The sequence below is a fragment of the Equus asinus genome, chromosome 24, assembly GCF_041296235.1.
Source record: "Equus asinus isolate D_3611 breed Donkey chromosome 24, EquAss-T2T_v2, whole genome shotgun sequence".
Classification (NCBI taxonomy): domain Eukaryota; kingdom Metazoa; phylum Chordata; class Mammalia; order Perissodactyla; family Equidae; genus Equus; species Equus asinus.
In genome coordinates this window covers 67,968,558-67,996,104 of record NC_091813.1, presented here as the reverse complement: position 1 = coordinate 67,996,104, position 27,547 = coordinate 67,968,558, and the positions used below count along the sequence as shown (strand labels likewise).

General features: G+C 47.2%; 1 protein-coding gene across 3 annotated transcripts in view; it reads left to right on the top strand.

Annotated features, from left to right (window-relative positions):
* Window positions 1-27,547, top strand: part of MAP3K5 (mitogen-activated protein kinase kinase kinase 5) — a 179,574-nt gene that overhangs the window by 130,097 nt on the left and 21,930 nt on the right. For 2 of the 3 annotated variants that reach the window (XM_014850604.3, XM_070496532.1), the window contains 9 exons: window positions 5,356-5,489; window positions 11,482-11,609; window positions 12,030-12,166; window positions 13,109-13,214; window positions 17,909-18,066; window positions 20,116-20,293; window positions 21,023-21,043; window positions 23,485-23,662; window positions 23,750-23,918. In XM_014850604.3, coding sequence (XP_014706090.3) covers window positions 5,356-5,489; window positions 11,482-11,609; window positions 12,030-12,166; window positions 13,109-13,214; window positions 17,909-18,066; window positions 20,116-20,293; window positions 21,023-21,043; window positions 23,485-23,662; window positions 23,750-23,918 — 1,209 coding nt within the window. Of the gene's footprint in view, window positions 1-5,355; window positions 5,490-11,481; window positions 11,610-12,029; window positions 12,167-13,108; window positions 13,215-17,908; window positions 18,067-20,115; window positions 20,294-21,022; window positions 21,044-23,481; window positions 23,663-23,749; window positions 23,919-27,547 lie in introns of all 3 variants that reach the window. The other variant, XM_070496531.1, reaches the window with a different exon arrangement.

The window sequence follows — 27,547 nt, the reverse complement described above, 5'->3', positions numbered from 1 at the left end:
CGCTGCTTCAAAATGAAATTGTTCCCTTAGCAACAACCTGGTTTGCTAACTATTGCCATAGAAATAGAATGCAAAATATATAGGCAGTGTAATCTCACTTTTTATTTTTTAAAACGCTCCCCCCCATTTTTCTCCTCCATATTTGTCATTTAAGCCCCTGCCTGCCCTTGGCCCAAGGCCTGCGCTCTGCTCTCCTTTTTCTGGTCGTCACATAGATAATTCTCTGTCCTTGTAGCCATGGTGGTTTCCTCAAACCTGCCTTTTCAATTTGTATCTCTATATCGTAAGAATAGGAAGAAGAGATTAAAAAGGATCCAAGCAGCTGTCACCCACTGGAATGCTTTCAGTCACGTCGGTCTTATTAAAAGTCCTTTTGATTTTTACTATGACCACTTGGTTCAAAAGAACTCAACTTCTGTACCTAATAAATAACCTTTTAAAAAAAGAGTAGTGTTTTGATGCTTTAGATTCCTGAGGGAAGCTAACACTTGGGCAGCTTCATCAAGGCTTATCTCTTCTTCACTCTGCTACGTGAATATCCCTGTGGCATCCTTTCAACCAAAGATGAGCACGTACTCACTTTAAATGTTTCGTTTTGGCACCTGGTTTTAAAAATTGTTCTCATCAAATTTCCTACAGCCTGATTAATTAATTAAGCAAATAGTCACTGAGCATCTTCTGCCAGATAGAGCATTGGAGACAACGTCCTGGTTCTCAAGGAGCGAGTGCAGACTGGGACACAGACTGGCCGGGAGGAGGGATAGCGGTCAGTGCGTGGGAGAGTGAGGGCAGATGGCCGGGCAAACACATCAGCAGAATCTGACCCAGCCTCTGAGGGCCAGGTGGATGGTTCAGGAACGCTTCCTAGGGCATGGTCTTGAAGGAGGGGGCAGAATTACCCGGGTGGAACACGCAGCGTGTGGAAAGGCCCCATGATCTGGGAACCTCCCTGAGACTGTTTGGAGGAGACTGAGGGTCGGACCCTGAGGCACCTATAAGACCCTGAGGGGCAGTGATGCTTGCGAAGGAGTCTGGATTTGATCCCGAACGTAGCGAGGGGCTGATAGAGCAGAGGCCGTGATGCGGACGTGGGAATCTCACTGTGGCACTCTGGACTTTGGAAAGTTTGTCCACTTAATGGAGAGTGAATTGGGGACAGGGCAATAAGAAAGGGGGCAGGGAGGTCAGTGAAGGGTCTGTAGGATTAGTCCAGAAGAAAGGCAGGGAGGTCCTGATCGGGTAAGAGCGGTGAGGGTAAACCTGACAGCGTTTGGCAGTTTGATGTGGGGAGGGAGAGATGAAGTCTGAGCTGGCCGTCTCCCAGATGTCGTCACCGGACGTCGTCTGCCAGGTGTCTGCTCGAGTCGGCAGACGGCTGTTTGGTGGATATTGACAATATGCTGGGACACCTCTGCATCACTGGTTTTTGGAAACAGAACTAACATTCCCCTTAGAAGCTCTCAAAGGACTTCCCTACAGCACTGGTAGTGGGAAGAACATGAAATCTGGAATCTGATGAGCTGGGTTTAAACCACACCTGTGACATATTGTCACTGGAAAAGATGTGTCTGATCATTTGTAAATTGGAGCTAATCATAGACCTTCACTAATATGACACGGGCTTATTATGCCCAACAAACAAGGTGGCTTGTTGACAGTTGGTTTATTTCTTCTAAATTGTAGTGCGTTGTAATGGTGTGAGTGGTGGTCGTACAGGTTCAGTGTAGGTTTCTGTTCTTCTGGACAGGGCACCCTCGCACAGATGAGCTCCTTTGGGGATGGTCCCTGCCCTGCCTCCTGCTGGCCTGGGCCCTGGCTGGTCCAGCATGCATGGCACAGCGTGGTGGAAGTCCAGACCCCAGGAACTGGGTGTGGAGACTTGAGCTCCTTCAGGTGGAATTTTTGGCCTGTGTTTCCTGCCTCTTTGCTGGAGCCCGGTTTCATCTCTTGGTCTGGGAAATTACTAAATGATCCCTGCTCCCTGTCCTCTCACCTGAAAACACACCTGGTCTTCTGCTCTGGACTAGGAGGGTCTCCAGCCTTACGTTAGGCGGCTAGAATAGGAGTTTTCTCTAATGTCGGTTGGGTACAGTGTTGCCACCGGCAAGGGAGACAGCTCCCCTCCAGAGCTTGGCCTCTGTCCTCAGCCGGAGCACACGATTGGGAGGGCAGTGCAGACCCAGTCCTGGCATGGTATTGGGCCTAGTTTTTCCCCAAGAGAATGCAAACGATTGCCTTCTGTCAAGGCTTGGAAACAGGTAAACTGGAGCTGGTGATGGCAGCCCACGTCTTCCTCATCCTCGGCAGCAGTGGTCTCTCGAGTCGAGTGTGAACCCCAGAGAGTCTCAGAGTGATCTGATTACCCACCTTTATGGGCAGTTTGTTCTTTTTATCTATTTCCTTTCATGATCTTCTCTTTGCCTTTCATTTTTTGTAGTTTCCCTGTATTATATCTCAGTGTGAATTTATTTTTATTTTTCCTATTTAGGGCTTAGTTTCTGAAAGTTATATTTGATTCTGTCTCAAATCTGGCCATTTTAGGGCATCTTATCCTTTTCTCATGTTTTTTGATTTCCTATTTTATATCTTTATGTTAAATGTCCTTACCTTAAAGTTTCAATTTCTTGTATGAAGTTGGGGGCATTGATATTTGTCAAATCAGCTAATACTCACTGGCAGTGAATTCTTTCTTTATGTGTTTTAAAATTTTGGATTGCAAGCTCAGTTTCAGTGGTGCCTTATCAGTGAGAATGCCGCACGGCCAGTAGAGAAGGAGTCTCCCTTTGACGTGTTTTTCTGATTCTGTGAGGCACTCCAGGGATGTCCCAGGGCCGAGACCAATGATGGGTATTATGACAAGTGTAAATTTGAACTCCAGGCAGCGTGAGGATCAGCTGAGAGTGTTCAGAGACTTGTTCTGTCTACCCAGAGCTCAGGCTAAGACGGACAAGCTCCCGTTTCCCAGGGCAGTGGGCTGACTTGTCCAATCTGCCCTTCACCACGGTGTGGTCCTTTGGGGGCCCTGGTTTTCCGTGTTCCAGCTCTTCACCTGGTATAGGCACAGACTTCATTTCCATCCCCTCTTGGGCATTAAGACCAAAGTCCCAGATAAGGGGTTGGCAAACTAGAACCCAAAGGCCAGATCCAGCACGCCACTTCTCTTGGTAAAGAGAATTTTGTTGGAACAATATATGTCCCCTTGCATATATTGACTGGCCATTGACAATGGCAGAGTTGAGTGGCTGACCCGAGATCATGTGTTGCACAAATCTGAAAATAGTCACTTCTGGCCCCTTACAGAAAGGGGTTTGCCAACCCCTGCCCTCGTGCCCACCCCGGGGCACTGGGGCCATCACTTCTTATGATTACCCACCTAGTGTCCCTTTTCCTCTTTGTTCCTATCCCCTGACAGTCTTCTTTACTTTTAAATAAGCCCAGCGAGGCGTTTTACATGTGTCTGTTTCATTTTTTCTGGGTGTTTTAGCAGAAAGGTTTTCAGGTACCTACTCCACCATATTGCCAAACCAGAAACCCTCCTACTGTCTTTGGATAGTAATTGTTATTCTTTTTATGTTTCCTTGACTTGACCAGTTAACTTGATCACTTAAAATTTTCTTTGTTTTCTAATGCAATTCTTTAAGGCCGTGACCTTTTCCATCTACATACCCCTGTACCCGTGGTGTTCCATTCGCTTTGTCATTCTTTTAAACTATTCTGTAATTTCCATGATCATTTCATTTTAAACCCCTTGATTATTTTAAAGTGCAATAGTCAGTTTTCAAATATATTTTTTGGCTATCTTATTTTTAATATCCTGTGGTGGATGGTCTTTATGATATCAGTTCTTTGGAATTTGTTGAAATTTTTTGAGTTTTAATATGTGACCAGTTATCATGTAGTTTTCATATAGGCATGAAAGGAATTTATATCTGAGTGCAGGGTTCTCTGTGTATATGTTATATCAGACTTGTTAATTGTGCCATTAAAATCTCTATTTTAAATTTGCCTGCTAGATATATTAGATTCTAAAGGAGTTCTGTTAAACCCTGTTGTGGGGCCGGCCTGGTGGCGCAGCAGTTAAGTGTGCACGTTCTACTTCTCGGCAGCCCAGGGTTCGCCGGTTTGGATCCTGGGTGCGGACATGGCACGGCTTGGCAAAAGCCATGCTGTGGTAGGGGTCCCACATATAAAACAGGAAGATGGGCATGGGTGTTAGCTCAGGGCCAGTCTTCCTCAGCAAAAAGAGGAGAATTGGCAGTAGTTAGCTCAGGGCTAATCTTCCTCAAAAAAAAAAAACAACCTGCTGTGGTTTGTATTTGTCTATTCTTTGTAATTTTGTCAGTTCTGCTTTATGTATTTTAAAATTGTTGTTAGTAGGTATAAAAATCCATGATCATTATCCTCTTTGTGGGTTATCTGTCTATGTTAATGTTAAATTTACTGGCTTATAAATGTTAGAAATCAATTTTTTGAATGGCCACTCAAATCCTCCGTGAGTTCAGTCCAGCTGTGGATGGCTAGTTTTGTACCCAGCAGGACATAGACAACACAGGGAGCTGGCTCTCTGTCTTCTCCTGCTGGTCTGTGGTCTTACACCAGGTTTCTACAGAGCTGTGGCCTGATCATCTGACAGCCCTGAATCCTGTAATTCGAGTCCGAGGCCAAGCATGTGCCTTTCTGGATGATGCCTCCAGGCCTGAGAAGGTCTGCATGCTGAAAACCGCTTTCATTTTGATCTGGTTTTCCACATCTGACTGACACACTTGACAGCTTGGTGTTTTGGGCTATAGAAACTTCCTTTTTACTCCAAAGATGAAATTTTTCCTTTATTTTTCATTTTTAAAATGCTTTTTGGTCTTGGGGAACTGGGAGTGAAATAAAAATAATTCTTACTTTATCGTCAACTAGTGAGATCTCAATATTTTCTTCTCACCCAAAGCCTTTCAGTGATTTTATTCTCCTGGCAGAGTGTGAAATATTTGACAGCACCAAAAGCTGAAAAACAAGAGAAAGATTAATTAGATGGGATGGATATTGACAGACATCGATGCTCATCAGACTCATCTCCAGAGTCAATGAAAGACAGGACTTGGTGCGATAAACAATCCAAGCGGGCCGGCGGAGAAGCACCTTAGGGTTTAAATACACGGCCCCCACAGTATTCGTAACAGTGTGAAACACCAGCATCGTGTGCTGTGTGCTGAGAGTGTGTGTTGTTTGGTTCTTGAAGTGGCTTCTTAGAACTTACTGTTTTATTTGATAAAATAAGGAAGAATGCCCGTGGAAAAAGTTGATGTCTAAAATGTAGAATGCAACTAATATTTCCATCTTCTCTCCCCATTTTTCCTTTTGTAGTATGACTACGAATATGATGAAAACGGGGACAGAGTGGTTCTAGGAAAAGGCACTTACGGGATCGTCTATGCAGGCCGAGACCTGAGCAACCAAGTCCGAATCGCTATTAAGGAAATCCCAGAGAGAGATAGCAGGTACTGTAATTGCGGTTAAGAAAAACCTGTTTTCTAAGGTGTTTTGGGTTGTTCTTAGCACTTTAGAAAATATTTGGGTGAGTTCTAATTAGTGAAACTCCGTCTGAAAACTCCGTTGTTCCAGTTGGCTCCCTGTGAGGTTTAGCGGCTGCGTCATCCGTGATTCCAGGACGAGGCTGTGGGGGAGGCACCGCATCTCCGAGATAGGAGGAAGGACGTTAAGGAGGAGAAGAGAGAGTGGCCCTGTGCGTGCTGGGCTCAGCTTGTGTCGAATGATGGTTTATTACATGGATAGATGGGGAGCAAGCACTGTCAGAAATGCTTTGAACCAGAGGTTCTAGTTTCTAGTCCGGAACGTACGGAGGTTGGAAGTCATTCCTCCATCCTAACGACAAGCGGAAAGCTCGGCCAACTGAGAAGGCAAAAGCTCATCTTGCATCCGTTGGAGAAGTGAGGTCAGAGGACAAGCCAATGCCCCCCAGAATTGGAGAGACAGTCATAGGGGGCCCCACGCTTCTTTCCATTTTGCCTCCAGGAGCCCTACCAGGTCCTCACAGTGAACATGGGAGAAAAATCCCCTTTTGCTTCTGGCGGGGGAGAGTAACCATTTTGAAATATGCCAGAGCTCTGTTCTTAACAAGGCCTGCCCTCAAGAGAAACTATTTTTACCAGGGCCTAACCTATTTGAGGTGTTATAGGAGCCTAACTGACCTGGGGTAAGGGAGATGCCCAACTCCAGCCTGCTCTGCCAGCCTGTCCCACCTAAGGGGCGGCAGGGACTGTCAACATTTGTGAAGCTCACAGCCCCGTGGGACAGCTCACCAAGAGACTGACCATTGTAGGACTATAGCGTATGTCCTCTCCCAGAGTCCCTTTTACCTGGTACATCATGTCTGCTTTCAACAAAAATTAAAAAGCATATTAAAAGGCAAAAACACAGTTTGAAGAGAGAGCAAGCATCAGAATCAGACTTAGACATGGCAGGGATGTTGGAATTAGGAGACCAGGAATTTAAAACAACTGTGATTGATATGCTAAGGGCCCTAATGGATAAAGCAGACAGTGTGCAAGAACAGATGGCAGTGTAAGCAGAGAGACGGGGATCCTAAGAGAGAACCGAAAGGGAATGCCAGAGATCAAAACACTGTAACAGAGATGAAGAACACCTTTGATGGGCTGGGCACAGCTCAGCCTCTGAGCTTGAGGATATGTCAGTAGAAACTTCCAAAACTGGAAAGCAAGGAGAAAAAAAGAGACAGAAGAAAACAGAACAGAATATCCAAGGATGGTGGGACAGCTACAGGTGTAACATACCTGTGGAAAAACCAGAAGGAAAAGAAAGAGGAAAGAGCAGAAGAAATATTTGAAAAAATGGTATGAACCACACAAAGTGGGGCTTTGTGAAAAATGGCAGGGTTATCAGGAACAAGGACATCATTCAGGGCGTGGAACAGCTCTGGTAACGGGATTGTCTGTTGCTCCCTGCTCTAGGGCTCTGTCCTCTAACTGGGAATTCTCTCTTCTTTCAGTCTCGTGATTCCTGCTGCCTCACGGCTTCTCTTACACCTTCTCTCTGTAAAATAGTGCTCTTTCAGTCAACTGTGTACATTTTCTATGTCGTGTATTTAAACTCTGAAAGGGAGGGAATTGGACTGAGTCCGTCATTGCTATAGTCCTTATTTGGCCAAAGTTTAATGCCAGGCTACATCATGGACGTATTTTGGCTGCCTTCAAGTCTGCTTCCTTTGGCCATGGTGGTAGGGCCAATGACCTGCTTTCTTCAGAAAGGACACTCCCCTGAGCTCCCAGGGTCATCTGTCTACCCACCCTCTCCAATGTAAGTCTAAAAGGCATCTCAAGGTTAACATGGCCAAAACTGAACCATGGAGTTTTACCGCCAAATATACGCACCTCACGTATTCCTTGTCTCAGTTAAGGTGACCCCATCCATCCATCCATCCATCCATCCATCCATCCATCCATCTGTTCAGGCTAAAACCAGGATCCATTTGGATTCCCCTCTCTCTCTCACGCCACATCTACTCCATCAGTAAGTCATACTGCTGTCTCAGCCCCCGCCATATATTCTGAATCTTTCTCATCACTACAGCTCCAGCTCCGGCCTAAGCCTTCAGGTCTCTCACTCGGACCCCTTGCTGTACCCACCTTGTGAGTAGTCCCTGCTTTCACTGTTTCCTCCACCCCTACTCCATCCTTCCTCACAGAAGCCACAGAGATCTTTCCGAAGTTGAAATCACATCATGTCACTGCAGCTTAAAATCCTTCAATGGATTCTTATTGTAACCAACATAAAACCCAGGACCCTTAGCTCAGACCACCAGGCCACAGACATCCTCCTCCTTCTGTGGCCTCACCTCCTCCATGGCAGCCACACCGGCCTCTCTCTGCCCATCAGGCACGCCGAGGCTCATTCCCCAGAACCCAGCAGGATTGCCTCATTTTCAGCGTTTAGTTCTTAATTCAAATTTCAAGCCCTCGGAGAACCTTCTGTGACCACCCCAGGAAAGGACACCCCCTCCCCTGCAATCAGTGTCCCGGGTCCCAGCTCTCCTCCTGCCTCTCCATCCTTCGTGTGAGCCTTTCACAGGTGGCCGCTCTGCCTCCAGCCTCCGTATCTGCACTCCAGGCAGGAGGAGGAAAAAGGGAAACAGACTTTCCCAGAAGTGTCCGGCATCCTTTCACCTGTTTCATTGGCCAAAAGTGTCCATCCCAGCCAGAGGGGAACCTAGGCACTCCGTAGCTTTTTAGCCAGCTGTCTGTTTCTCCCAAAAAGTCATAGAAAGGCAAGAACAGATGTGAGGTAGGTGAACAGCGTTGCTGTGTGCCACGTGCATGGCGTCAATTTGGGTCTTCCGTGGTGGTGGTGCAGAGTTGCCTCTTGGTTATTTCATGAGACAGATTATGAATTCTTACAAAACAGAGAGATGATTCCTTAAATACCTAGAGTAATATATATATAAATTTATCATACTAACATTTTCTTTAAATGTTCCTGTGGGTTCTTAAGTAATAAGTCAGAGAGTGGATTTTAAACAATGTCAATTTAAGGGGTTGTCGCTATGGAATTGCCGCAGCAAACTCCCTGGTCTTTAGCACCCTCCCCTCCCCTCCCCCCCCCCCCACCAGAAGCATTTGAATAGGGACTTGGAAGAAAGCCACTTTTAAGATCACCTTTGTAGCCTAAGTTTATTGGACGGCCCTTGAGCACACACAGAGCACACTGAGGCCAGCAGAGGTGCAGTTCTGTGATGAGGCAGTCGGCATGGTGTGGGTAGCTTGAGAACAGTTGTGTGACAAGCCCTTTTCTTTAACAGCTGGTGCAGGGCATCTTCTCGTTGCCTGTACAGGAAGAGTGCAGTGAAGCCCACTGTGTTATTGCAAGATACAACACACAAAGGCATGTGCACCTGTGTGCCCCAGAGAAGTTTCGACGTTGCACTTAAAAAGGAAGCGGTTAGGAAGGGTAATTGCTAAGGTTGGATGGGGTGTGAATAAGGCATGAGGCACATACACTAAGCCTTCCATCTGTAACGAAGGGTCCTAGCAATGAAACAGCTCCCTGTGTGTTTCCTTCACATTCTAAAAGCATCTTGTTAGAGACTCAGAGTAGTTTTGAGAGAGAGGTGGCGGATTTCAAGTGCACTCTCATGAGCTCTCCCACCGAGGGGTTAATCTCGGTTGACTTCTTCCTCTAACACGCTACCCACCCTGAACTATTTATTTAGACCAATTACTCTCCACCCAGCTGTATGTTAGAGTAGCGGGGAACTGTTAACAATATTGATGCTCAAGCCCTACCCTCAGAATTCTGGGGTGGGCGTGGGCGTTGGTTATTTGATGTCCAGCCGGGGTTGGGACACCGGTTTAGGTGGTTGTCATGGGAGTTTGACTCCCAGGCGCTCTGGGGACGCATATGGAGTAATAATTCTTCAAAGCTAAATATACACAAGTGTCTCTGATTATCTGTGCCGTTCCTTCTTTCCGTTGTCACAGCTAATTGAGAAGAAATAAGATATTTTTGCAATTCCCATAAGTGAACATAGCTTATTGACCTGAACGAATTATAGTTTCATGCTTATACCGTGCTTGGGGCTTACGCTGTGACTTACACTTAGGGAGAATTGGTGGGTGTTACTAATCATTTCCGTGTTGGAGAACAGGTCTTACTCATACCCGGGATGGATTCTGACTGTTGCTGTCACTTTTGAGTTGACCTTTGGTGATATGATTGGGGAAACTGTATTATTTGCTTCTCCAGGATCTTACGTTTAAACATTCACGACTGATTTCCCATAGAGGGTTGGGTGGGAGCCCTTTGGTTCATCATAAACTGAGTTAGCTGCTTGCTTCAGATTATTTAGTCATCTTGATCTCCTGAATCTTTAGAATAAGCCCAATATTTGCCACTAATTTATCTCCTGCGTGTCAAAAGCAAGCTTATTAACTGGTGTTAAATGAAATGTTTTAAATCCCATAGAAGAAGTAACTTGCAAATATCTTCATAGTTGAGAGTCGTTACCTGGTATCTTTTTGCTAACACCATATGCTCGTATTTCTCGTGTTACTTTGTTCAGGCAGTTATCAAAATGGTGGTGGTGTCTAACTGGTGTCCTGTTAAGGAGTTCGGTTTTTAGCTGCCTTTATAGTTCCTAGAACAGTTCTAAAGAAAAAGGAAATGAGTAAAAGATCTAAAATACGAGTCAGTTTTTTTTGAGTAGCTGAGACAGCTTTCTGAATAATATTTCACAGATTATAAAAGTTTATTTAAAACTTTTGTGGAGTTTTGTGACCTGCTAATTGCTTTAGTTTTATAGCTTATCCTGAAAAGCTTCATGAAAATAGTATTATGCAATACTAACCAATTCTAGTATTCGTTATTGGCATTCAAAAGCATCCATTCTGTTTATATGCATTTGCCACAATAAGATCCAAGCATTTCCTGCACGTTGGGCTCTACGTTTACTGTGTCTTAGTAGCTCATGCCTTTCACACCTGCAGCCTTCGTGTACAACAGAAAAAACAATTAGGGAATAGCTTTGAGTCTCTGTTTATCATTGCTGACACCCTACCATAGTTAGCTATACAACAATTATATTAATAGAAAATGTAGTGATATATATAATTTAATATTAAAATTGATATCCAGGATTTTTAAGAGTCCATGAGCCTTATAGTACTTCAAATAATCATCAAAAGTGTCATTCTGTCTTCTCCAGAAATGCAGATTACTTTCATTTTATAATTTCATAAAGCAACATACACCAAGTACGTGATTTTGAAGTCTGTTTTAAAACTGGTCTCTCGGTGTGAAGTCTTGGTTAGGAATGGGTAAAAATATAAGAGAATTCATGGACACCGTAAGGTGAGGATTTTGAGGCAAATGGCTCCAGGAGACTTGAGATATAAATGGTTTGTGTTTTCCATTGAAGAGCTGATTTCAATGGAAATGACCTTTCAGTAAGTTCTGGAATGAACATTAAAGTTATTTACAGTTTTCATCTTCCTGGGCAAGAGTCTCCTGGAATAGTAAAGTTACATCATGAGGCCAATGGAAGAGGAAGTCTTGTTGATGTGGACAGTGAGCTGGGTGGCTGATTTTGGTTTTCCTGGGCTCGGATCTTCGCTCTGTCACTTACTAGCTTTGAGATCTTGGGCAGGTTAGGCGTCCTCTCTGGGAATCAACTTCCTCATCTGTAAAATGGGCATCTTAATCGTACCTGCTCACGGGGTTATGAGAACTGAGTTAATATATTCGAAAGGCTGAGAGCAGTGCCTGACACATGTCCCCTCACGCCCCACAAGGGCTCCAACTTCACGGAATTTATGTTATGAGAAATAAACGTCTTAGACAGGTCATATGTGATTTTATCTATGGACCTATTTTTAACTGCCGTTTTCTATTTGTGTTGCCTAAATTTCTGCACTGACGTCTGGCCGCGTAATCAGCTCATGCCGTCTGTGTGCCTTTCAGGTACTCCCAGCCCCTGCATGAAGAAATAGCGTTGCATAAGCATCTGAAGCACAAAAATATCGTCCAGTATCTGGGCTCTTTCAGTGAGAACGGTTTCATTAAAATCTTCATGGAGCAGGTCCCAGGAGGTAAGAGATGTTCTTCTTTCCTTAAAAAGCATAAGTTACTGGGGCCTTGAAGAGGAGTAAAATTGAGCGGGATTTCCTAGTTTACAGCTTTTAATTTGTCTAAGTTAAAAGAGAAACTAGACATGTGACCTCACCTTGGGGTTTGTTAGGAGACGATAAATAAACATTGGAACCGTTTTACCGTTAGTCCTGGTGACTTGGGATAAGGTTAGCGACTGCGCGGGCTTTCACCCCCGCTGTTTGATGAGGAGCGTCTTCAGAGCAGGGACACTGTCCTGGTCGTATCTGAGCCAAGCGTCTGGTACAGTTCCTGGGCGACGAGAACAACCAGTCAACGTTAGCTTAAGTTAATGTTGCGTAATGTGCTCTAAAGAACTCATTTGGATAAGATTTTATCCATTTCCTCTCTCAACTTTACAGGAAGTCTTTCTGCTCTCCTTCGTTCCAAGTGGGGCCCATTGAAAGACAATGAGCAAACAATTGGCTTTTATACAAAGCAAATACTCGAAGGATTAAAATACCTCCATGACAATCAGATAGTTCACCGGGATATAAAGGTAGGATGCACTAGGATTCGTTTTCGAAGGTTCCTTGGTGGGTAATTGTTCTATTTGTAAAAGCCTTATTGTGTTATGGGTATTAATTTAGAGTGGTGAATAAATCAATCTTAGAAATAGGAGAAATATAAGATATCACTCTGCCTTGAATCAGTTATTGATGTTTATGTTTTGTCTCTTCTACTCAAGGAAAAAACTCCTTAATCATGTTCAGCCAACAAAAATTAGGCTTCCGCTCCGTGCCTGGCCCTTTTTACATGCTCTGGGGGCTGGTGGCGCAAAAGAATGCAGTGGGACAGGGCATGTCCCTCCTGCTGAAGAGCTGACAGGAGGGTTCATCTTGGTGTCCTTGCCATAGAAGCCACTCAGTCAATATGTATTGGATCAATGGATGAATGGTTAGAAGGAAAAAAAAACCCCTCTGGTCACAAGTATCGTATACTCATGGGTTAAACTAAAATTATATAATTTATTAAGTTCTCTTTTAAAAAGAAAATTCAGAATGAATGGATTTTTGACAAAGTCTGGACTATTGAAAGTAAGTTAATATTACTACCCTAAAACCAACCCAAATGCCCATGTATTTGTGCTGTCCCTAAATGTTCCAGGAAAAGAAACAAAACAAGTTAGGAAAGAAAGTAAAGTGACTGGGAAGTTACGAAGGTCAGAGTTGAGCGTGTCATACATGGTTTGCACACAGCAAGCCCCTGCTCCTTGTGACCTCTAAGCAGGAACGTGATTGACCTGTGACCTGAGCAGCAGATTGTGAGCTGATAACATGGAAACAAAAATGGTGTCCAGAAATTAACTATTAATGATGTGTACAGAATTATTAGTGTCCCCATCTACCCTAAGGAGGCTTTTTCTTCTTGGACTTTCGAGCCAGCCACAACAATATTGGAAGAGAGGTGCCATTTTTGACCAGAGTCCTCTGTTCTCTAGGGTGACAATGTGTTGATTAATACGTACAGCGGTGTTCTCAAGATCTCCGACTTCGGGACATCAAAGAGGCTCGCTGGCATCAACCCATGCACTGAAACCTTTACTGGTATGTTTTTGCGATGATGATAGAGATCTTATGTAATTAAAGAAATAATTGCTGCGTTTGAGCTGAACGTGAGAGATCAGTGTGGTCCGCGTTCTCACGACATCGATGCTGGTATCATTTAAGCTCGCTGAAGAGGTGCAGAATCTGATGTGGCCCTTTTCTCATCCTGTGTTTATGGGACTTGCTCAGTCTCCTGCCTGATGCTACTGAAGGTTTTCTTTAAACTCTCAATTTGTTATTTGTTTTTCTTTTCATGTTGTTCCTTCTCTCCTGGTTGGCCCACGGCCACTATAACCCTGACGAGATGTTTTGTTTTTTTTAACATTTCTCTACCCAGCCTCTCTGTGGTTCTTGCTCACGCCTTCCTCCCTGCCCGTCTGCACTGCGAGTCCCCTTTCCCAGTCTGTTTCCTCCCCTCCTCACAGCAGAAGGGACTGTAGGATCTGAGTTCAGAAGGAGGAAGTGAGTCAGTGGCTCAGAACGGGGCGGGGAGAGCTTTCCTGGGAAATTAGGCAATGCAGCCAGCCAGCCACCTAGACAGCGGAGTTCTGGGAGTGGAGACGGTGATTTCCGAAAAGGTGGCAGTTGCCAAGAGGAAGCCGAGGCCCAGAGAGGTGACTGAGCGCCCAGCTCGGGAGGCTTGGCGACTCCAGCCTGCCCCCGCTCCGGGCTCCGGCCCTCCGTCCTGGGATCCTCATGGGGGGCGAAGGTCCTGTTCTTAGAACCAGAGGGAGAAACTTAGCAAAACGATCATGAATCGTCTGTGGCCTGCTAGAAAGCAAACGGCCAGGCATCCCGGGTCTGAGGTCAGTGGGGTGGACGTTAGTACCCCAGCTTTGCAGACGGGGAAACGGAGAGAGGAGCCATCACAGTGAAGGCGTGATGGGGTGTCAGCGAGGGGACTCCAACTGTCCCTCTGCCCTTTGCTCTCTGTTGACCTCCTGGCTCGGTCCACTGTGCTCAGCATCTGCTCTGGAAGCCTGGGAGGGGGACCGGGGACAGAGGTCTAAGTTTTCTCCTCAGAAGGGTCAGTCTGCAGCACCTGACCCTGCTCCCACCCTCACGGCCATGGGCATTTCAGGGCATGGAGTTAATCACACTTAGAAAGCATATTTTTGAACAAAATAAATTCCAGCCAGTTAGGAACTGTAAATGTCTTTGCGTCTCTTTCCCTATGCTCGTTCTGTTTGGCAAGAGACGTTTTAGATGCTGCCAAGACTCCGTCACTTCTGGGAGGAAAATCCCTACTTTCAGACACTTTATTTGGGCAAAATGTTAACTTAATACTCAAAACATTTTTTTCTTTAATCCCCAAAGGAGTCAGTAAAGCCGTCCTCCCAGAGCCCTTGCTCGGCACTCTCGTGGGAGGGACCTGTGGCTGACGTGCTTGGGTCTGTCCCCGTGGACCCTGAGGGCCTGGGCTGTGCGTGCCTTGGTGCGCCCACCACCTAGCCTCAAGGGCTCGCTCGGTGCTGGCCGTCTCACGGGGCCCGGCCAGCCTCCGGTGAGCAGAATCCGGAGACGCTGATCTTTCTCTCCGCTCGGTGACGGGAGAGGGAAGACAGCACCCACCATTACAGGGTGCTTACTGTGTACCTGACTGTGCTCAGCACTTTACATAGATTATCTCGTTGAAATTCGTACGTCAACCCTAACCCTTAGGTGTCATTATCCCAGTTTATGGTGAGAAAATTAAGGTTCAAAGAGGTTAAATAACTTGCCCAAGGTCACAAAGCTGGGAAATAATAGAGCTGCGATTCAGACTACACTTAACACGCCCAGTGGGATTAGTTATCTTCCCCCGAAACCTGTTCCTCCCGCGCTCTTCCTGCCTCAGTGGATGGCCGCTCCAAACGCAGTTGTCCGTGGCGCCTCTTCTCCCACCCCAGCCCCATCCGTCAGGGAACACTGTGGCTCTGCCTTCAGAACGTGGCCGAAACTGGACAAGCCCCTCCCCGCCTCCACTGCTGCGCCCTCCGCTCGCCTGCCTCACCTCCATAGCCTGTTCTCCAGCCTCCCTCTCCGCGTGTCACCACAGCGGAGTGGTCCTTTTAAAACATAAATCAAGCCCTATCACTCAGGGATGTCTAGCTTTCTTCCAGACTAAACAAACGCCACAGTAGACAAGGTGCCGACCTGATTCGGAGTCTGTTAGCTTCTCGACCTCATTTACTACCCGTCCCCCCTTGCTCACTCTGTACCAGAAGCACAGGCCTCCCTGCCTTTCCTCATTACACCAGGCAGGGTCCTGCCGCAGGGCCTTTGCACATGCTTTTCTTCTGCTAGTGATGCTGTTCTCCCAGCTACCTGCATGGCAGAGTCCCTCTGCTCCTGCAGGTCTAACTCAGTGTCATCTCAGCGAGGCCCGGGAAGCCCTGTTTACATGGCAGCTGCCCCTGGGCACCGCGGAGCCCCCTTCCCTGTTCTTGTCTCTTTTTTGTCACAACGTCACTTTGTAATGTACTATATGATTTACTTATTTATTATGCCTACAGTTTATTGTCTGTCTCCCACTGCAAAAATGCAAGCTCCGTGGGCCCTGAGATTCCTGTCTGTTCACTCCACTGCTATTTTCCGAGTGCCTGGAACAGTGCCCGGCCCACACTAGGCTCAGTCTAGATCTGCTGATTGAACAAGTGGACGAAGTGTGATGTCAGAGGTTCAGCTTTTACCCACGAAGCTGTGCCACCTCCCTGGGGGGTTTCAGTGGCAAAGAAATTCTAAAAGATTATTTTAGGATAATTTTTTTTAACTTTGGAGTGAAGACGCTGGAGGTGTAGGTTTTAGAGGTAACACTCTTGCTTGTTTTCCCTGGGCTGATGTTCAGATTGGCTGGCAGCTTCACTGTCCAGCTCTGGAAAACTCTTTATGTGGAATCCTGTGTGTTGTGTGTTCATGGAGTGAAGAGGCAGATGTGAACACATGGCTAAACCTCGTGTTTTTGGCACTTGCCCCATGGGGGATAATTAAACACAGCTGGCACATAGTGCTCTTTGAAATAGTATCTGATGGATAAAAACATTGCGTAATTTATTGTTAAGATACTACTTGAATTGTCCAATTTTTTAAATTCACTATATTTTTGATCAGTTGTAATTCCTACTCAGATATTAACACAATTTAAATTTTCCCGTCAATTCTATTTTAGACCCAGAGATAACAAAAAGGAGTGGTAGGCTTCAACACCTGTTTTCTAAAAGACCGCTCGATCCCCTTTCCATCATAGAAATGCCCACTTTGGGGGAAGCTGTAAGTGAAGAGAAATCCCCACAGTTTTGTACTGAGGGGGGGTGGGTTGAGGAGCGTGGTCACATTGTCCATTACCGGCTGATGTGCTTCCCTCCAGGGATGTCGCTGACTGAAACCAAGAGCAGACGTGTTGTTGTACGTGAGCATGAACACGGCCGCTGCCGTATGACGTGAGGTCTGGTGGGTAAACCCAGCAAGATGGCAATCCTTGACAAACACAACGTGTTTTCATCTATTTTTATGAACAACAGCTAGTTTCCAGCCTAGGATAGTGGGTTTCATAGGCCCAGTTTAGAGGAATTTACCTATAAATCATGCGTGGAGCGTTCATAAAAGGAGTTGCCCATAGTTATCAAAATGTCTGTCACTTTGGTTATGAATCAGAAAATACTGAGCAGCTCTTGTGGCAAGTGTCTTGGGATTTGAACTCGTGCCACATGGTGCCTCGTATGGGTCCCTGTCTGCTGATTCTGTCGCTTGTATATCAGAAGCAGGGGACAGATATGATGATAACCTCTTCCTGTGGCTCTCCTGACTCGTGGCTGGGCTTTGAGAAGTCACTCCTGGGGTTTTTAGAAGTGCAAATCCGGCCTCTCCTTGGGCCAAGGAGGCAACTGCAGTGGAGTGTTTCTAGGATCTCCCAGGTCAGAGCAAGGACCGACGGGTGAATGCTCCTTCCATCACACACGCCCTTCAGCTCTCTGTCATGCAGCCTTCACACCTCCTCGCTGGTTCATTTCATTCTTCTTCACTCTGTCTGGTGATTTGTCTGTACTGATGGCTCGTGTCCTGTCTTTGCCCTGTTAAAACTGTTTTTCCGTGGGCCACAGGCACACAGCAGAAGCCTTGTTTATTTGATTTATGCAATAAAGTACACCAGAAATTATTTACATTATTTTTAACACTGGCTTTCAGAATCTCCATGCTTTGATGAATAAGAAATAAGAATGGAAACAGAAGTAGTAAGCATTCAGTTCAGGAATTGAAAATAATAGTCTAAGGAAGTGGATGAGTGACCTGGGTTTTTCCTGGACACGGTTGGAAGTATACAAAATAGGAGTTTTCATATGTTTGAAAATCTGATTGCAGAAAATGTGTGTTGCTGTGTTCTCTCTTGTTCTCAAGTGGCTAACTGTTCGAGGTTTCTAAGCGGCCCCAGTGAAATGAGGCCTCCGTCATATTGTGCCATCTAGGAAGTGAGAAAGTATCTGTTCATAACCAGATAATATTGGTAAACTATTTTTATGTCCCTAATAAAACCCATTACAAAAACTGCTGTTTCCTCTTTTATTAACAGCAGAGAAAACTGGAACTCAAGAAAGATGAGCTGTGAAGACCTGAATCATGCTTTTAAAGTTGTCTTATTTGTGTGGGGAAATTGAAACTGTCGTTCAATATCCATCTGTTGTCTGTTTTCAAGTGGAGCTGTGTTTGCGTATTTCCAGGTACCCTTCAGTACATGGCGCCAGAGATCATAGACAAAGGACCCAGGGGTTACGGGAAGGCTGCAGACATTTGGTCTCTGGGCTGCACCATCATCGAAATGGCCACGGGAAAACCACCCTTCCACGAGCTGGGAGAGCCACAAGCTGCTATGTTCAAGGTCGCATTTCCTGTGTCTTAAAAGTCTGAAAAACCAATGCATAAGGCTTTTCGTGGCTACTGGATGTTCCGTGTGTGCGTGCGTCATATCTGTTTAGGCAACAGGAGGGGAGCCCCAGTGAGCATGCTCTGAGAGAACATTAAGCCTAAGGAGGTTCCCGCCCCCGAGCCAGCGTCCATCTCTCTCACTCGAGTGTTCTCAGCCACGAAGGGAGGGTCAGCGAAACCCCCGTGACCGCCTTGTTGCAGCGCGGCGTAAAGAGCACACACTCCGTGGAAGATGATTTAGCTCTTTGGGAAACACAGTCTAAAAATCTTCCACGGAGGGAGATATAAGAACATTTTTAATCCATTTAGGTATTAAAGAAATGTTTTCCTTTCCTTCTCTATCATGATTCAGGCTCCATGCACAAAGGACATAATTACTATTATAAGTACAGCAGTCTTATTCTCCTGTGTCCGCTCTTCTCGCCTGTTAGTTTGCCCGTTAGTAGCTCTTTGGGGAGTGGGAAGCAGCCCCACCTCCCAAAACAGGGAACGCGTGAGGTGGAAGTAGGCCTGAGAGAGCCCAGGGGCCGCAGCTGCGGAATCCGGGGCCGAGCGACACAGCGACCTGCCCCCGAGTCCCAGAGGCATCCCCTGCGGCTGCGCTCAGCCAGGGGAGGGTTCACACGGAGACCCTGTTTCCAAGAAGTAAAGCTCGCGTGTCTGCTGTTCTCTGAAGCGGAGGACTTGTGATGATAACTTGTTCCTCCTTTCCCGGCCGCTGACTGTGTTTCTAGCACTTACTCCGTTAGTGAATGGCATCTCGTGAGGGCTGCGGGTTACATACCCTCTACTTTTGCACAAAGCTTGGTTTACTTTAAGCTTGAAGACGATCTGATGGGAGGCTGTGGATACAGAAATGGGCCATGTGACCCATCAAGAGCGGCCGAGGGAGCCGCCTCTCCTGCCAGGAATGCAGGTCTTTCTCATCTTGGCCGGTCGTTCAAGTTTCCAGCAGTCTGTAGGACGTCACTGTGGGGTGCTGCCCTGTTACATACAACATGCGTTAGAGGGCCGAGCGTAGACCCTGGCCCTGATTTACAGCGCCAGTCCAGGCTCCACACCGTCAAGGACTTGGATGACTTGGGGCAAATTAGTTAACCTCCTTATCCCTCAGTTTCCTCATCCGTAAAATGGGTATAAGAATAGTACCTGTCTGATAAAGGCTTTCAGAGGTGTGTGTGAGGTGGTTTGCACACAGCACCTACAACAGTGTCTGACACACAGTAAAGGCTATTTAATTATTACAAATAAGTGGATCTTATTATCCGCAGAAGAATAACTTTATATAAGCTATAAAATGACCAAAAAAAGATTTCCCTAGAAAATTTTCTCTGTACTAAACAAATGAAAATGTTATTGAAGAAAATGTAGAATGGCAGCAATGAGAAGAAAATTCTGATTGTTATAAAAATACTGTTGTTTAATTTTTAAGTATTTTTAAGTATCCCTTTCAACGTAGGCAGTTTGAGACGGGGAGACATTCGCACAGCGTGGTCTAGGCAAACAACACAAGCTTTAAGCCAGACAAGTGAAGGTTCAGATCCCGGATCCACCTTTTCCTAACATTTCCCCCCATCGCTGTAACAAGGATAATTTAACCCACTAGGTTGTAGGGAGGACTTGATGAGATTCACAGAGGAAAAAGGCAGCACAATTCCTGGCACATAGCTGCCGTGAGTAACCCAGTGGTCTCCGTGAAAAATGCCTTTGCGGAGAGCCCGCGTGCTCGTTGTTCTAGAGCTTTGAGGACCAAATTCGTACCTCGAGGTGCTGTCTGCTGTCTTAAGCCAGTCCCTCTGCCCGTGTGGTCGGTGGGGTTACAGCAGCACTCATCAGTGGAACCTTCCATGACCTGGAGGAACGAGTCCTGTGTCCCTCTGAGAAAGGCCTGGGCGCGTGGTGGATGCTACAGGTCCCGCTGCGGTGGGCAGCCAGGCTGGGGCGTGGGGCCCACGCGATGACAGGGCCGCTCAGGAGCCGCGTTCGTTGTGCTGTGTCTTAGGTGGGGATGTTCAAAGTCCACCCGGAGGTCCCGGAGTCCATGTCGGCAGAGGCCAAGGCGTTCATCCTGAAGTGTTTTGAACCTGACCCTGACAAGAGAGACGACGCGAACGACCTGCTTCTGGATGAGTTCTTAAAAGTTTCGGGCAAGAAGAAGAAGACACAGCCGAAGCTTTCGGGTACGTGGTGGCCTTGAAGAGGAAATGGGTCAGTCACTAAATCGTGAGCTCTGAAGGTGAAAGATTTTTCCAGAAGTGAGCTAATCTGTTGACAGATATCACTGGAAAGTGGCGTAAACGTTAGCACAGTGTTCTCAGGCATTTGATTTCTGGACCAGGCAGCTGCGTTACCATCAATTTCACAAATGCTATGACCCCATACATAGTGGTCTTCCGTCATGTGGGTAGTCAGGCAGCCTCGATGGCGTTCTGGCATTGCTGATACCAGGGGTCAAGTGCAAAGGGGGTGAACTGTAGCCGTTTCCAGCAGAAACGCCAAATTACCACTAAAGGGCTACAGGGCTGTTAGAGAGTCCTTATGCTTCCGAGCTGTCTAGATAATTTGTTCTTTTAATTTTAGGCAGTAGGAAATACTTATTGCCGCTTAGAGAATATCTTTCTGAATAATTAACCGCCTCCTCCCAAAAAAAGAGAAAATTGCTAGTTATAAATAAAACAGCAGTATACAAATATAAATGGTCTTTTTACAGTAATTTCCATAACTCCTTTAAGAAGGAAAAACCAAGTATGATCCGTTTGTTGTTGGCATGTTTGGGGTCTATATGGGACGAGGATGGGCAGATTGAATGTTTGGAAAGGACGTTGATTTCTTTTCAAGCATCCCCCGTTTGTTGATTGCTCAGTTTCACGACAAACCCAGCTTACGTTGCTGTCGCTCTCTTCCCACAGCTCTGGCCGCCGGATCGAATGGTGAGTCCCTTTTCTGTTTGCTCCCTGAGCTGCCGTGTGGCGCATCGTGTGATAAGCTCTAGATTTCCCAGCAGACAGCCCATCTTCTGCTCCTTGCTTGCACCGGGCTCTGGGTACCAAGGATGGGTGTGCCACTGTGCGCCTGGCTGGGCTCCTTCCTTCAGAAACCCCACACATCCCTCTGTCACGAGAGGGGCTTGAGTTATTCCTCCCTAAATGCCAGATGGGGACTTCATTTTCTCAATCTTCAATTTGGGTGAAGTTCATTCTTTCTTATCTAAGAGCCAGTGGGATTTCTTGTGGAAACTGCCAGTGCCAGACCCCTTCCTCTGTCCTCTTTGGGGTCGCATGTTAACTGGTTTCAGTTGTCAGGAGTAGCTGTGTTTCCGCTTCCTAATATCGGCCTTTTCAGATTGTAAGTAAGAAGGCGAATTTGCTCCAGGAAGGTCGACTGAGGCATCTCAGGGAAGAATGAAGAAGTGACCGTAGTTTGGAGGGTTCCCACATCGGGTGAGGCACAGCAGGTTTTGCAGGTTCCCCAGGCGCCTCAAAGCCGGTCAGTCCAGAGGAGAGGCCAGTGACTGGAGTCTCCGGGCCACAGCCTCCCCAGTTCTCCTGTGGTTCTGAGAGTTGGGACGATCCAAGGAGAGGGGCACGCCTCCCTTTCCTCCTTCCTCTGGGCAGCCTGGACTCCAGAGGGCCGTCTGCGTTTTCACAGGGTGAATGCTGGCTGCCCCACAGCCTGCCACCCAGCCTGTCTCTGGTGTCACGAAATGAGCACTGACTTTGGAGTTATGCACAAGTCCCTTCTGATCCCAGCTGAGCCACTTTCTAAAGGTGTGACTCGTCACAGTTCCCTTGTTTCGTCACGCATTCTGTGTTGGTAACATACCTCCTTGACAGATTTGGTTCTGAGGATAAAGCAGAGAATAGGCTAGAAGAGGCTGGAGCCGGGCCCAGAAGCTTGTCTGTGGTGGTTTTATCCCTTCCACGTGGGTAGGTTTCTGTTGCAGGAAACAGATCCCGTCACACACACGTTTGAATTATGTGAGCTCAAGTGTACACACTTGGCATGAGAGAGCAGGAGAGGGTGTAAGCCGACAGTCGCACCCAGTCTCCTCCGTGACCGTGTGCCCTAGAATGCGCGTGAGATGGGGTGCAGACCCTCTGGATTCTTGGGGCCAGACCCCTCCCCACGTGCCCTCACGCTCTGTGTCAGGGTAATTCAAGAGAATCTTGGACTCTGCTCTGGCTTTAGAGTCCAACTTCACTTAAGACATTATAGCAACTTAAGGTTTCATAGGGTCAGTATTAAGAGGCTGGGTGTTGGGGTCAGAGCTGGGTTCACTTGTTGGCCGAGTGGCCTTGAAAATGACCTCCCCTCAGTCAGCTCACCTGTGCAGAGGGTTCACGAAGCCTGCCAGCTCCTGGGGTCTTGTGAGGGTTAAATATGGTCATGTATGTGGGATGCTGAGCGCAGCAGGCACTTGACCAGGCAGTTCTTATGAGTACTCCTGCTGGTCTCCTCTTACTCTGGCCTGCCCATGCCCCGTGGCATGTTTAGAATCATGATCACAGCCAAAGGGTCTGTCTCCTCTCCCTGAAGACCCTCCTGTCCTCACCCAGAACTTCCCCCAGGCCTCCCAAATTCTCTGGAATTTTTACATCCCGTGATTCATCCTCTCTGCTCTGCCCCCCTGGCCTGAGACATTGATTTGTTTGGTAAAGATGTTTCTGGCAAAGATGACTTTCTTTAAAACCAGTGTTTGATGAAAGGAAGGCAGGTTCTATTGTGCCAACTCAGTCTTCATCAAAATAAAATAAAAGCGTGTGTTTGCTGTAGAGTCATGGTATCTGAGGACTGGGGAAGACCTGAGAGATCAGCTGATCCATTAGTTTCCAAAATCTGTCTTTAGCAAAGAACCCTTTTTTATGTGAATCTCTAGGCAGGGCCCTGGTATATGACCGAAGGAACGTATTTGTTTCAGGTGAAACAGGGTTGGAACCTGTGTCCTCAAATCACAGACTCTGTACTCACCCATCCGAGGCAGCCCCAAGATGCCAACATGGACCCTTAAGCCTCTGAAGAAAATGGTTTAAAAATTATGAGTCAGGTCCTTTATTTCAGAGATGTGACAGCTGAGACCTATATATGACCTTCCTAAAGTCTGCAGGTGGACAGTGACAATGACGGGATCAGAACTCAGGGTGCCCCGCTATTTCCTGCCCCCGCGATGTTCCTTGCCAACTCCTGCATGGCTTGTCCTGAGCGCGGGGCAGTCGCGATCCTGTGACCAGCCCTTATGGGACGTGATTTTGCTGCTCCCTGGGACTAGACACCTGACAACTAACACTGCTCTCTTTGAATAGGCGTTTGAGTATGTGTAGGTTTTTAAAAGCCTTACTTATCTTCTCCCACCCCCCCCCACCCCCACAAGCAGAGTACCTCAGGAGCATTTCCCTGCCGGTGCCCGTGCTGGTGGAGGACACAAGCAGCAGCAGCGAGTACGGCTCCGTCTCTCCTGACACGGAGCTCAAGGTGGACCCCTTCTCTTTCAAGACGAGAGCCAAGTCCTGCGGGGAGAAAGACGGAAAAGGAATACGGACTCTCTTTTTGGGGTAAAGGCCTGGCTTATTTGGGGTGAAAGGAGTCTGTGGTGTGTTGCTGTGTGAAGGAAGTGATCTGTGCTGTGTAAATTATCGCAGCATCCCGGATGAAAACTTCGAAGACCACAGCGCGCCCCCGTCCCCTGAGGAGAAGGACTCCGGGTTCTTCATGCTGAGGAAGGACAGCGAACGGCGGGCCACGCTGCACAGGATCCTGACAGAAGACCAGGACAAGGTCGTGAGGAACCTGATGGAGGCTTTGGCTCAGGTAAACCGCTCCTGGACGCTTCGTTTCCCCAAGTAAACGTATTTGGACTGTGTCCTGGCCCCCTGGAACTGCCGCAGGTGCAGGGGCCTGAGGAAGCTCTGATTAGAGCTCGAGATGGTGGCCTGTCCCAGGGTGGGCTGGGGGAGGCAGACCCCCCAACACAGAACCGCATGTTTGAACATAAGCTGTTTTAAGTCAAAAGCAAAATTTTCACATTGGTGAGGTTCCAGTTGGTCCCTACAAGCCTTTTCCTCCTTCGTTCAGTTGGTAAACACACATGGAGCCACGGAACAGCTAATTCTGACCTTAACATCAGGCTGCCTGCCGTGGGCTCCTCTGAGCATCTGGGAAACGTCGCAGTTACGACCAAGACTCCTACGCTTGCGGGGCTGCGTTCGGATGCAAGGTGCTGGGCAATGCGGTGCCTTAGATAGTGAGCTGGAGGAAACAACGCTGGTCAGTCACGCGCTTGTTCCCGGGTGTGTTCGTTTGCTCAGCTGCCAGGACAAAATACCAGACTCAGTGGCTTACACAACAGAACATCACTCTCAGAGTTCTGGAAGCTGGAGTCTAAGAGCAAGATGTCAGCCTTAAAAATGAGCAAATGTAGTTGAATATATAGTAGCATGCATGGTTAAATGTATAGCTATACAGGAGAGTCATAGTGTCTATGAAATATATAGTGATAATAGCAGGCACTTCCCGTGGGCCAGGCATTCTGACTATTCGTGTGTATTGGCTCACATAGTCCTCATGACATAGGACTCTGGGAGTCGTTGTAGTCGTATCCTCATTTAGCAGATGAGGAAACCATGGCACAGAAGAAGGAACTTGCAAAGGCCGTGGAGCCCTCGCTGATGGAGTTGGGATTTGGACCCGGCCATCTGCCTCCAGGGTCTGTGTTCTTCACCACCACACACTCCCCTCCCTGGTCTGCCTGATGGTGACAAGTCTGGGCTGGGGGTGGGGCGTGGCAGGGGTCGAAGGAGGAGGTCGCCGCTAGCCAATGTGGGAGAAAGGCGTCTCCTGTGGGCACTAGTGTGAGAGGCCTGTTTGGGTCAGAAACACACAGGACACAGCAATGGCCTCAGTCTCATCATTATCCCCAAAGGGTGTGCTTGTCCAGTACAGAAAACATCTGCCCACTTGGGGTTCTCTTTGTCTCCCTGCCGGGCTGTAGTCCCTCGGGGTAGGACTGCTGCCGTCCTTGTTGTCCCCGCTCTCAGCAGAGCCTGGCGGGAGAACGCACTTCCGCGACCACGCTGAAACTCCTCAGCTTTGGAGTTGGCTAATGCTAGTCGATTGTTTGTGTCTCACTGGTTTCTTAAGCACACCTGAATGTTCTCTGTAAAAGGAGAGAGGAAGGAAAACCGTAAAAGCAGCCCTCGGAGGCCATGCCTCGGGCACCTGCCTGAGTGACCAGTGAGGACCAGAGATGCTGGTCAGAAGCACCTGCTAAGTCCAGAATCGTCGAGCGAGGGAGGGGCCTCTGATGGCGCCGCTGGGTGGCAGTGAGCCCCTCCTGGGACATCACTCGCTGACCTAGCAGGAGAGCAGGTCCCCGCCAGGTCAAAGCAGCTCTTCTGGCTGAGTGGGGCCGGAGAGTGCAGTGAGCAGGAGCCGGGTCCCACCACTTAAGGCTCTGCGACGTGGAAGAGTGACTTAACTCCTCTGAGGCTGAATTCCTTCATCTGTAAAGTGGAGGAACTGACAGTAGCCAAGATCATGGGCAATTGAAATAATGACAGCAAGTGTTTCCACGATTGTTAACTGTTGTTGTTGTCGCTATCAAGGAGGCTAATAACAGTTATCTGATATCTTTAATTGTTTTCTGCAACCAGGTCAAAGTAATTCTTTTCATTGTATTAAATATTTCTAGCTACATCTTTATGTTTAAGCCTACCCTTTATAACAAGACCAAAATGTAGACGTTGGTCAGATCCTGCAACCAGTGCCCGAAAGCCCTTTCAGTCTTTAACTTCCTTCTGGAATCCACTCCTCGCTTTGAAAGAGGTTTAAAGGGTGAAGAATAGAGAACGCCTTTGCAGGAGGATCCGAGGTGGTACCACGAGTGCCCAGGAAGGGCTGTCCGTCAAATGCTGCCTCCTGGCACTGAGTCAGGCTCCCTGACCCCGTGGAAGCTCGTCTGTGAAGGCACATTGTCGATCCGCAGGCAGAGACGGGAGTTGGAGCAGAAATAGTGATCGTGTCAGTGGGTGAAGTAGCCCAGACAGAAAGCATTTCCCAGAGCAGACAGCCTTCCTTTGTAGGACGGGGCACACACATCAAAACCAGAAGCAACATGTTTTTCTGTTGTGAAAACAGAGCTAATGTCAAAAAAATGTTTGCTGTTTAAACTGCTGGCAAACGCATAACTGATTTTTCACTAAGACAAGCTTCCAGTTTCTGAATAACTCACATTTTTCTTCTTGAACATATGTTCACGTTGTTAGGATATTGCCTGTGAATCTTTACTTTGGGTGTAATTTAGTTCATGGTAAGAAAAACAAAGTTTATAATTGCTCCCCGTCTGATTTTAAAATATTCCCGTAATGACAGCTTTCAAGCTTTTCAATGTAATCTTTTCTCATGAAAACGGAAACATGAGAGGGAGCCCCCACAGGAAATATATTGAGAGGAAGAACTTGATGGTGCGTTTCTCTTTCATTTTAATAGAATCCTAGAAATTGTCATTTTCACAGCCCAGTTGAGGAATTTAATTTTAATGCTGCAGTAACCGAATGGGCAAGATAAGACAGAATGAGCATAACAAAAATCTCGTTGTTTCTTAAACTTAAATGAGGATAAATAACATCCTGCTATGTTTCCTTTAAGGAAAGAATGTTCCTTGCACAAAGTAAAAAAAATTCAACTTGAGAGAGGGAACTTATTTAAATATTGTATTATATTTTTAATACGTAAAATAGTCCATTGGTCCATTCTTAGGCCTAATTGCCTCCTTGGTGGGTAAGGAAAGGTTTCAAGGGTGGAGTGTGAAGCAAGCCCCTTTTGGTTGCAAGGAATTGACCCACTTTAAGTGTGGTCGAAGTCCTCGGGACATGTCGTAGGTGGACACACACAGCCGCGAGGGAGGTAGATTCAAGGAATTCCAACCACAGTGCTGGGCCAAGCCTCCCAGAGATGGAAAACGGAGTGCGATTCCAAGGGACGTCAGCTTCCAGGAGTTGGCAGGTCTCTTCTCTGGCTCGGTGGCCGTTGGCCCTCTTGGCCTGCCAGCTCTGTTTGTGTCCACTTCTCCTCCTCCTCCTGGCTGTCATTCTCAACTCCATTGCTTCTGATTCCTAAATGATCACTGGATGTACCCTTGCCCCTATTTTATGACCCCTCTCTCTGGGCAGACTTTGAGCCTGAGATCCCGGGGTTTGCTGCCGGAATCTCTCTTTAGCTCCTGATTGAAATTTCTGACAGCAAGAATCTTGTCGCCTCAGCCTGTCCCCGTTTTGGCAGTTTTGCGCATCTAACTGTATCATGGCTCTTGGCCAGCGTAGGGGGCAGGCGCCCTTCCTCCCGAAGTCTGATGATTTCTTGCTGGGGGAGAAGCAGTGTGGTTCAGATGCAGTCCTCTCCCTTAGCAGGGGCGTTCTGAAGCCCGGCTCTTCCCAGCAGGG